We start from the raw sequence: 10,305 nt of genomic DNA, 5'->3' as shown, positions 1-10,305 counted from the left end.
TACTTCTCTTCAGTTCACCACAGAGAAAAAGCTCTCCAAACAATAGCGCTACATTTTAACTCCACAGAAAGAAAGGCTTTGGCAACGTGGTGACAAATCGGGCAGCAAAACAGAAGCTATTTTATCTCCACTTGGTGGAACAATGTGTCCAGTTATTCATGGAATAACAGACAATAATACTGAGAGGAAAACAAAAACAAAACCAAACGCAGAGCTGATGGCTCCACTCAACGGTCCTCAGGCGACGAACTTGTTCTTGGTGAGGGAGCTGCTCTTCGTGGCCGTGTCGGCGTGCGACTGGTAGCCGATGATCACTTTCGGTGGGACGCCTAATCTCTCTTTATACACACGCCTAAAAGAGACAAAGCATGTTAGAAATATATCGTGTCAACGTCATTACAAGCTGCTGATTCCATCATGTCAATAGTAGGATGCTGCATTCGTCACCGGGACATCTCCACTCACCCGATGTGCGTGATGGCGTCCTTGTTTTCTTGGTCGGTGGTCCATACTGCTATCTTGTCTCCTTTGTTTCGGACGTTGATGACGGCTCCGCACACGTCGTCGCTGTAGTTATCGAACGCTTCGCCGACGAGACACATGAGCTGCGGTAAAGAGACAATACGAGACTTTTCAAATGCCTTCTTGTGGAGGAGCGATCTAATGACACAGACAGACTGAAGCCGATTGGCCGAAACGAAGGACCGGACGCACCGTCTCCAACCAGAAATGATCGAGGTCCGATCGGCGCTGCTGCTTTGATAGCGTAATCAGCCAGCGGCCGCCTCGCCGGTTCTGTTCGTCCTCCCACATCGGCTCGATCCCATCCTGAGGAGGAAAGAGAGTCGAATCTCTCCAGACTGCGCTCTTTACGTTGTGATGGATGACATCACAGCTTGTGTTGCTCATCTTTGACTCTGAGATGCATTAAGCTGGAATAAACGCGTCTCGTGACTTCATCCATTTCCCGATTCCTCTTAGCGTCAGCTCAATTCGCAAACTCTAATTGATTTATTTTTAGATAGAGGTGATCATCAATACCAGCGTATCACAGCAACCACCATTCACTCCCAACTTCAGTCGCATTCAGAAATTAAGCGCTGAGTGGAAAAAGTCGTGGGCCGAACAGTCAGGACTCTAAAAGCTGAACAAAATCAAGCAAGTAAAACAATAAAAAGCCGTCAAACATCTCGTCTCGTTTCAGATTATTGTTTAATCTCGCCGCTACACCGGGGTACGAAACACCCCCCTTTCCATCTTCTGTCTCTGTCCAATGATGGATTCCCACAACAGACGATCTGGACTCTGCAGCATTCAGAGACTATTATGGGATGGAGCCGTGAAGTGCAAACCTCATCTAGCGTAAACTCGGTTTTGATTCTGACATTACTGTACGAGACTGATGATGGCGGGTCACAAGCCAGAGAGACTCAAATGGACGGATCACCCATCCCGACTCCTTTTTATAGTCGTTTCTCGTGTGTCTCTCTGAAGCGCACCTGAACTACGGCACCGGATAAATGGAAACCGTAACCCCGCCATGCTCCTTTGAATGATCATGAATAGCTACGGAACGCAGAAGCTCAAGCTCTTCTTAAGACGACAGAGACTGGCAGCACAATCTCTCCTGATGCAGGCCTGGAGGAAGATTAGCTTCATGCTGCTGCTGAACGAGTCGAGGCTGCTCCCACTGCTCGTCTCGGCTTTCTTTCAGCATCCTGTTAACTGAGGCTTACAGCACACTCAAAGTGAAACAAACTTACCTTAAAGAGCGAGTAGTCACAGCCAGACATCAAGTTGCTTGGAAGCTGAATGTGATTGTACAATCTGGGAAGGACAGAGGAGTTTGTGTCAGCAGCCGGAATGAGTCGCACGCTACGAACTCTTTGTACGTCCGACACCTTTGACCCGGCGACAGCATCACAGAGTAAAACTAAACCCACGGATTAGAAAACAGTTTGTTTGCTTTGTTAAATTAGATCCATTTTCTTTACGATCAGCATTTAGATTTATTTTTCCACCTTAACCAAATGACAGAACCCATTTTGAGAAGAGAGAAAGAGAAAAAGGTTCGGAATCGGTCCAAGGCAACAACAACATGGTGTTAAAGACGGTACTTACGCCCAGAAGTCTTCCACCGCGTCAAATTTGGAGATGAGACGAAGGTTGGCCTGCCACGTTTTGCTTTTGTCGTTCTTGAAAAACCACAGAGCCCATCTGAAAACCAAACAGACCTGATTAGAGCCTAAACGCACGCCGTCGTGTGACACGTTTATGTTTCGTTCGGCGAACGTTCGTCACGCTGTGGCGGGGAATCTACAGAATCATAACGTTGTAGACTTACTTGTTTTGTAATGGATGCTTGAACACTTCGGAAATCACAACATTTGAAATTACTTCTTGGAAATTTTCCTTTCCAGGATCTTCAGAAGCTGCTGTTGACAACTGGGGGGGGGGGGGGGGGGGGAGAAAGTGAATATATACAGCTTTTTAGAAAGGACTATGGAGAAATATCTAAAATGTGCGTTAAATCGATTCTCACTGTCGTGGTTCGATTAAACGTAACTAAGGCAAAAGAAAAGCTGTTTGTAAACCGCTTCTAGTGTCTTTCTGTCGATGAGTGGATCTTGGGTTATAATTTAGCAGAAGTTCATTCTCAGACCAGCGCGACTTGACTTTCAGCGAGGTGTCTGTCGGAGCCCTGCCCGCTGTTGCGCCACACGAGACGGCCGTCAGGTGACGCGCCCCCCCCCCCGTTCACCCACCAAAACTAAAGATTTGGTTAAAAAAAAAAAATAGTGCCCACGCCCCGTGTTATCCGAGTGGGAGTCCGTCGGTTGGCGACACTTTAGCCGTAACTTTCGTCATTACATAATACTTTAAACGGTTAAACACTGTCGCTAATTTACTACCGTCTGGCTAACGACACGTTACCTGCGAAGGTATCATCTAATAACGGGACCGTTTACCGACATAACCGAGGCTGGCCGTCCAAACATAAAAGTCGGTGGGTTTTTATCACCCTTGTTTTAATAAATAAATAAAAAAGACAGAGACGCGAAGAACTCAACCGGGCCAGTTAGCGACCGGCGTGGCGCAGCAAACTCACCAACACGGCGGTCGCCATCTTCTGGAAGTCTCGAGTACCTGGTTTTGGCTCGTGCTGAAATAGTTGATTGGACCGAGTGGGTTCCGCACCGCGCATGCGCAAAGGACACTACCTCTGTAAACCATGGTTCTCTTTTATGTGAGAATAGGATGCTTGAATCACATCAAAATCAGCCTAGAATGTTCTTACATTAAGTTTTTATTACTATTACTCAATAATTCAGACGTGACAATACCCCCTTGGTGAAATACATTCCTAATCCGTGCTTTCTGTACGTTTAGTCAGGATTGCAGGCACCACAACTTTTGTTTACGTCAAGTAGGTTCATGTGATCCTACAGGGCTGTGGTAAATGTGCTGTTTGGAAAGCTAGTAATAAGCTTAACAAATGTAAATGCATGTTAAATAAAATATATATTTTTTTATTCATTAAAGTGGAATATATTTTCCATTTTTAAAGTATTGAATCACTGCTGAATCATTTATCAAATAGACTGCACAATATCAAGCATCTGGTAAAAACAAAACCCAAAACAGAACAGAAACAGACTCGATGTTTCACCAAAAACTTTTAATGGTTGTTTTTCTATTCAAAGAGCTTTGCTGTTTGCACACAAGGGTTGTTTTGATGATGAGCATTGCATCACTAAAAGAAGTGAAGAAGGCCGGGAAAAATGTATCAAGTGCTGCAACTGTGGACAGAAGTCGCTTAAAAGGTCCGACGTGAAGGATGCCAGCGTTTCAGGCGCTTCAGAATTTCAGCACTGTGCGGATACTGTCGAGAAAAATGAAGGCAATTAGGTTCTGAAATAACTGAATTCAACAGGAAAGGGATTTATGAACAAGGGAAACTGGCACAAACGTGATTTAATGCACTGACTAGCAATGCAATGTTCCTCTCACCCCTTTCCTGCGTGCATGAGGTCAAACGCCTCGTTAATCTTCTCAAAGGGCAGCGTGTCGGTAACAAACTCATCCACCTTCAGCTTTTTGTTTAAATAATCATCCACCAGTTTAGGAACGCTCTCCACACTTTTCCAGCCTGAGGGTTAATAGAAAATCCAGCTGAGCAAATGCATTTTTATTTCAGGGAAACACACAATGACCTGCAGTAATTTTAAAAGGGGCCGGTGCAGGGCACGTACTAGCCAACCCAAATAATCAATCATTCTCCAAGGTGTGTTTTCACATAATCTACGTTCTCTGGTAGAACCGAGAAAAGGCCGTAAATGACTGACTCCATTATTTAGCATTCTGAAATCGCCAGCTTCTACCTCATTACAGACCCGACGGATTAGTTTGATCTTAAATTGAAACCTGTCAACTTCTACCTCAATAAAGTAAAGGCTAAACACTTCATGACACAATTCTTTTTTTTGCCCTTCGAGTCACCTCCAAAGGCGGTTCCCCTCCACACTCGGCCCGTCACCAGCTGAAACGGTCTGGTGGAGATCTCCTGTCCAGCCCCGGCTACCCCGATGATGACACTTTCACCCCAGCCTTTGTGGCAGGCCTCCAGAGCAGCTCTCTGACATACAAAACATGGAGAGGGGTTTTATTTTAGCAGCTGCAGTGCGCCCAGGATGAGCTTCATGGATTCACATAATTGCTTGTCGCTACTCCTACATGATGTCCTCACAGTCTAATCCGAAAGCAGAGCCAATCTCACCATTATGCTGACATTCCCGATGCACTCGAAAGAGTAATCCACACCTCCGTCGGTCATCTCCACCAGAACCTCCTGGATGGGCTTGCTGTGATCTTTGGGGTTCACAAACTCAGTGGCTCCAAACTCCTTGGCTTTCTCATACTTTGCAGGGTTGATGTCCACGCCAATGATCCTGGTTGCCCCGGCAACCTTGCAGCCCATCACAGCAGCCAGGCCAACAGCTCCCAAGCCGAATACGGCGCAAGTGGACCCGGGCTCAACCTGAATGCACACGATTATGCAAGCAAGCTCAGGTAATTTGAAATAAGACCTCACGCAAAATGTTCTGTCCTTCCGGTGACACGGTCGCTCTGCACAACGAGTTTATTATAATAAGACGCCTCGCAACTTTCCCCAAACGCACGTCAGAATTCAATTCTGGCACCGATACATTGTTCTTTAATACTGCAGCGTGGCCCGCGGGCCTGCGATAATCACCTTGGCGGTATTAAGAGCGGCGCCGTAGCCGGTAGAAATGCCACATCCGAGAAGGCACACTTTATCCAGAGGAGCCGCTTGGTTCACTTTGGCCAGAGAGATGTCGGCCACCACGGTGTACTCTGAGAAGGTGCTGGTTCCCATGAAGTGAAACACTTGCTTTCCCTTGCATGTGAAGCGGGAGGTACCATCAGGGAGCAGGCCCTTGCCCTGGGTTACTCTGCAGGGGAGGGGGAGCAAAAGATCCAATTACTTCAGGGCCTTGGGGGAGGGGAGGGGGGCAGAAATAAAAATCTGTCTCGACTACTTTCACCGACGCAAGTTTGCATTAATTAGTCTGAAAAGGCTACCGGATTTTCTGGCAGAGGTTGGTCTTGGGGTTTTTGCAGAATTTGCATTCACCACATTGGGGCACATACAACGGGATGACAGCGTCGCCTCGGTGAAGAGAAAACGGAAAAGAGTAACTCATTCGAGCTCGAAACTGTAGTTCAAATGTCAACATCTCGTCTGTGATCGCCGTCGTACCTGGCTTGAATTTGGTGACCCCCTCGCCAACGCTCTCAACGATCCCGGCCCCCTCGTGGCCCAGGATGACGGGGAAGATCCCCTCGGGGTCGCTGCCGCTCAGGGTGTAGGCGTCTGTGTGACAGACAGCTGTGGCAGAAAGCTGGCAGACACAGCATCGCACCAAGAGGGTGTTGGGCTCTGTTAAAACGGTCTGACTGAGCGGACACACACACACACACACATCCACACACACACCGCCTGATTTACCTTGATGCGGACTTCCTGAGCCTTGGGCGGGGCGAGCTCCACTTCCTCGATGGAGAGAGGCTTATTAGGCTCCCAAGCAACCGCTGCTTTACACTTGATCACCTGCATGCGGCATACACAGAACAATGATTCAGGTACGAGTCCAGTCAAAGCAGAGACGTCGCTGCACCTGTCACGTGTCGAGCGAGCAGCAGCACTGACCTTCGACCTCAACGGCTTTTACGTAATACATACACACCACCTTCAGTAGCTCGCTTTCATATTAAATCAATTGACTCCGGTGTTTTGATACCCGACAGAAATCACGATGCAGAGCATTATACAAATATTTTTACTCACATTAAACTACTATCAAATAAAGACATCATTGTCTCAACTTGCAAATGCTAAAGAACAGAATGAACCTCGCGTGACGCAACTCGCTTTTTGGCCACATTCACGTCAGTTCCTCGGCAGAAAACAGCATTTATACGCGGCTTGTTAAAGTCACCTTCTCCAAACTGTGTACTTTTCACATGCTGCACAAAGAGGGTTTGTTGTCCGCTTTGCGTGAACGTGTACTTACTTTCCCTGCTGTCTCCATGTTCCTTCTTTCAGCAGGAGAGGGCGACGGGAGGAGGGGCGGAGCCAGCCGTAAAGAAGAGCGCTTCCGGACCAATCAGAAACGAGAACGTCGGTGACGTAAGACGCAGACCGCTTTCTGTTTAATTCAAAAAGGACGCCGATATAAATGTCGGAGAACTCCGTCAGCGGCTTGTTTATATTGGAGAATATATTTTTCGCTGTTTCAAATCACGCTTCAAATATTAAACTGCTGCCATTTAGGAAAATGTCTTTAAATGTATTAAAGTGTAAATGTAAAATGCAACAGCATGTACATTTTTGCAGTACATACTGAAACTAAACAAGGAAAAGCTTCCTTTTTTATTTTGACACCATGCCGTGCAATATTAAGATGGAACTCAGCCATCTACTCCCAATATTTGTGAACTTAAAGTAATCAAAGATCAAAAGCACCCTTTAATCGAGGCCTTTGACACAAATCTGACAACATTCTGCTTCAGACTTTACAAATCATAAGTTTCAAAATGTTTACCAAAGAGCATTTACAGTCTCATTTACAACACCTCCCATCTCAGGATAGTAGTTTGGAAAATATGAATGTTTGTGAATCCGTGACTTGGAGAACGAGAATACAGAAACCTTACATTTTAAACACTCAGAACAGGTATTCACATGTTTGTGTACAAAAGGGACCAAGTAATCTTTTTGACAGCTGGTCAAGTTTCCTTGTAATTTCACACGCAAACAAACAAATGACCTCTTTAAATAAAAGTCATGAAGCTCAGTCATTCATTCCAATCTGGTACAAAAATAAAAAAGGAAGGAAGAATCCTCAAGTTCTAAAATGAGAGGCAGTGTCCCCACTGGGTCCACGTGGCTCCCCACTGGTACAGCAGAAGCCTTTTTGCTTTCGCAGAGGATTGGAATGGGGCCATCACAGCAGAGCAACACAGTCCGATCATCTCCCACCTACAAGTAATCGACAACAGTGAAAAGTCAGCGCCTTCATACAAGGACGGCTAAACCTTTGTGCCACAGTGGAAACGCAGGACCGACCTCTGAACCCACGTGCACCACCGCCTCCTCTCCCCCTGAAGCCTCCGCCCCGGCCACCGCCAAATCCGCCCCCACGTCCGCCTCCAAATCCTCCACCTCGGCCTCCTCCAAACCCGCCACCACGTCCGCCCCTGCCACCTCGAAAACCACCTAAAAAAGAAAGCAAAATTAACCAACCTCCCCCCAAACATTATTTTTGACACAGTAAAAAATGATCTCCAAGTTTATTTCCACTTTAAATCAACAACTTAGGCCATCAAGTGTGAAATTATTTCAGAATTCATGCCGAAGCAGAATAAAAAAAACCCTGACAATTCAAATAAGATTGATTGACTCACCTCCACGTCCGCCCCCCCGCCCACCGCGGCCTCCTCTTGGTGGGCCCTTCTCTCCCGGCGGCCTGGGGAGGAACCTCTGCAGCGGGAGGAGCTTCATGGGATCGATATAAAACTAAAAAGACACATTGTTGATTAGTACACAAAGACACTTGAATGCCTTTAGTGATGAAATATATGTACTTTAAAATGTTGGATGTACTTCATACCTTCTGCAGCTTCTTAAATGAAGATGCCTTCATGTTTTCAGACAGTTTAACTGAAAAATACTGAAAACATCGGTTAAGGAATTTATGTGGAGGACAGACGTATTGTTTTTATGCAACAAAATGATCTCAGAGTTCCACAATCTGAAATGGAGGACGAGCAGAAAGGATACAAAGTGTCGGATCTGTCCGAATATTTCATCCACCTTCCCGATTTGCTCCTTGTTTTCCAAGTAGACTGGGGCGTTGAAGTAGGGAACCTTGTTTTCCTCTGTTGTGCACTTACACACAATGTCATCTTCACAGGGATGCATGAACTCTCCAACAGCTGCAGAGCAGACATCACAGTGCGTTCAAATAGCATTGATTCTATGATGATCTGATATTGGAGTGTTCCGTTAGCGGCTTCTGATCAATGCACAGCTTTTAGGTTGATGGTGGACACTAGGCGCTTCTGCAGCAGTTCGAAACACCGGTTTGTGACGTAAAGGTCTTACCGACGACATATTCCGGGGGGCCGTAATCTTGCCTATTGAAACCACCTCTGCCACCGCCTCGTCCGAAACCTCCGTAACCTCCACCGCCTCTCCCTCCTCCCCCACGGTTAAATCCTCCACCTCTTCCGCCGCCTCGTCCACCTCCTCCTCCTCTGTAAGACATTTTCCTTCAAATCCTCTACGACAGACACGCCATAAACAAAAGACAGGTAAGAAATGGAAAAAAAAAACACAAGATAAAATACATGTTTGGGTTAAATACAGAATCACACAGCTCAACTCGCGTTCAACGAGCTAACGCTATTGTGTAAGCCGCGGTGCGTTAGCTAACATCACGCTAGCGCCGCGTCCTACGACGAACTTAACGCGCATTCATAAATCTAAACGTTAAGACGTCGTCGACTTGTTCCACACGCAGCTTGAGTAAGATACTTACGAGTTCGACCGGCTCGCTGCAGCTATTTACGACGATGCGCTTCCATGTGATGACAACACGTGTGACTAAAGACTGCCGTAAAGGTCGCCAGTGTCGGCAATTGTCGTAAAATAATCCCTGTCGTAACTCGCGTCGGCGTAAAATTGCCTAAAATAATGTTCCCTATGAAACAAGGTAAGAAGAGGTGTTCCGCATGACGAGACAGACTTTGTATTGATTAGTCGAAGCGTGAAATAAAGTTGTGATTACTGATATACAGTATTAATAATAATTAGTATTATTCTAATAATAATAATAATACATTATTGTTATTATAATAATATACGTGTCAAATTCAGGCTTTACAACCACCAGGCGGTTATGGTTGGTGCCTCTTTCTTTGAAGCGTACACTTTTTATTTCATTAATTTCATCCTAGGTTTTTAATTTGTAAATATTTTTGAATTTACCACGAGTAGTTTCTTTTGCGTTGCCCTAGAGCGCCACCGCTCTAGGGCAACGCAGCCACCACAGCCACCCCAGATGCCAGATGCCTGGGGTGGCTGTGTCAACGCTGGCTGGACGGAGACGGAGGCCATGACGGTCATGGTTGAAAAGCTCCTGTGGGGACGCACCCTCAAGGGGACTTACTTTGGAGGTGAACTTACGTTGCATCTTTGGGTTTGGGTTCTTGTTTGACTTGGAGAAAATGCTGCATGAAATGTTTTCATCTTTAAGTAGTGTCTTGAATGTATTTTTTTCATCATCCCGTCCCAAAGGCTGGAAGAGTGTCCAGGATGTGCCGAAACCGGTGAGCGCCTACATGAACAAAAAGCTGACGCTGGACGAGTTCATCACCCACAGCCTGACACCGGAGCAAATCAATGACGCTTTTAACACTTTGAAAAGCGGGGAAAGGTACGAGCTGATTGATTAAAATGACCTTTATAACAAAGCAGGGTAGCAGCAGCCCGTATTAATGTCCCGTGCAGCACGTTCACAAACACAGTATGTCTGCAGTTCATTATATTGTTATCGATTCTGTCTTCTTTAGGGTTAAAAACCATAATTTAAAAGTTTCATTCTTTTTCCAGATCATTTTCTTATTTTATCCTCAATACAATACAATTGATTTAGTTAATTGATGTAGTTGTTAATAGGTCTGGTTAACTCATGACTTCAATTATCCCAATGATTGTTG

At 45.9% G+C, this 10,305-nt stretch overlaps 3 protein-coding genes across 3 annotated transcripts; all 3 read right to left on the bottom strand.

The window, feature by feature from the left end:
* Positions 1 to 237: 237 nt before the first annotated feature.
* Positions 238 to 3,127, bottom strand: LOC137894914 (eukaryotic translation initiation factor 4E-1A-like). The gene is made up of 7 exons (XM_068740388.1): positions 3,110 to 3,127; positions 2,345 to 2,445; positions 2,122 to 2,217; positions 1,764 to 1,827; positions 679 to 828; positions 466 to 641; positions 238 to 352 (listed from the first exon to the last, which is right to left on the bottom strand). Exons 1-7 carry the CDS (start codon positions 3,125 to 3,127, stop codon positions 238 to 240), a joined length of 720 nt encoding a protein of 239 aa, XP_068596489.1.
* Positions 3,128 to 3,658: 531 nt separating this feature from the next.
* Positions 3,659 to 6,650, bottom strand: adh5 (alcohol dehydrogenase 5). Its single transcript, XM_068740387.1, has 9 exons — positions 6,597 to 6,650; positions 6,032 to 6,133; positions 5,783 to 5,924; positions 5,605 to 5,692; positions 5,255 to 5,474; positions 4,778 to 5,038; positions 4,501 to 4,636; positions 4,012 to 4,150; positions 3,659 to 3,883 (listed from the first exon to the last, which is right to left on the bottom strand). Exons 1-9 carry the CDS (start codon positions 6,612 to 6,614, stop codon positions 3,859 to 3,861), a joined length of 1,131 nt encoding a protein of 376 aa, XP_068596488.1. The 5' UTR covers positions 6,615 to 6,650; the 3' UTR covers positions 3,659 to 3,858.
* Positions 6,651 to 6,952: 302 nt separating this feature from the next.
* gar1 (GAR1 homolog, ribonucleoprotein) lies at positions 6,953 to 9,202 on the bottom strand. The gene is made up of 7 exons (XM_068740499.1): positions 9,126 to 9,202; positions 8,690 to 8,867; positions 8,366 to 8,520; positions 8,196 to 8,255; positions 7,990 to 8,101; positions 7,652 to 7,801; positions 6,953 to 7,564 (listed from the first exon to the last, which is right to left on the bottom strand). The coding sequence occupies exons 2-7, from the start codon at positions 8,850 to 8,852 to the stop codon at positions 7,554 to 7,556; spliced, it is 651 nt and encodes a 216-aa protein (XP_068596600.1). The 5' UTR covers positions 8,853 to 8,867; positions 9,126 to 9,202; the 3' UTR covers positions 6,953 to 7,553.
* Positions 9,203 to 10,305: the final 1,103 nt, after the last annotated feature.

Source organism: Brachionichthys hirsutus, chromosome 6, assembly GCF_040956055.1.
Source record: "Brachionichthys hirsutus isolate HB-005 chromosome 6, CSIRO-AGI_Bhir_v1, whole genome shotgun sequence".
Classification (NCBI taxonomy): Eukaryota; Metazoa; Chordata; class Actinopteri; order Lophiiformes; family Brachionichthyidae; genus Brachionichthys; species Brachionichthys hirsutus.
The sequence above is the reverse complement of the archived record's forward strand: the minus strand, read 5'-3'. Positions and strand labels throughout refer to the sequence as shown.

What these genes read in the sequence shown, in the direction of transcription:
- LOC137894914 (XM_068740388.1), bottom strand. An exon ending in GTGACTACTCGCTCTTTAAG is followed by an intron (nt 829 to 1,763) that starts GTAAGTTTGTTT and finishes TTTCCTCCTCAG; the next exon opens with GATGGGATCGAGCCGATGTG. An exon ending in GACGCCATCACGCACATCGG is followed by an intron (nt 353 to 465) that starts GTGAGTGGAGAT and finishes TGTCTCTTTTAG; the next exon opens with GCGTGTGTATAAAGAGAGAT.
- adh5 (XM_068740387.1), bottom strand. An exon ending in CCGCTCTTAATACCGCCAAG is followed by an intron (nt 5,039 to 5,254) that starts GTGATTATCGCA and finishes GTGTGCATTCAG; the next exon opens with GTTGAGCCCGGGTCCACTTG. An exon ending in GAGGGGAACCGCCTTTGGAG is followed by an intron (nt 4,151 to 4,500) that starts GTGACTCGAAGG and finishes ATTAACCCTCAG; the next exon opens with GCTGGAAAAGTGTGGAGAGC.
- gar1 (XM_068740499.1), bottom strand. Translation starts at nt 8,852, where the DNA reads ATGTCTTACAGAGGAGGAGGAGGTGGACGAGGCGGCGGAAGAGGTGGA. An exon ending in CATTTAAGAAGCTGCAGAAG is followed by an intron (nt 8,102 to 8,195) that starts GTATGAAGTACA and finishes GTGTCTTTTTAG; the next exon opens with TTTTATATCGATCCCATGAA. An exon ending in GCGGGGGGGCGGACGTGGAG is followed by an intron (nt 7,802 to 7,989) that starts GTGAGTCAATCA and finishes TTTCTTTTTTAG; the next exon opens with GTGGTTTTCGAGGTGGCAGG.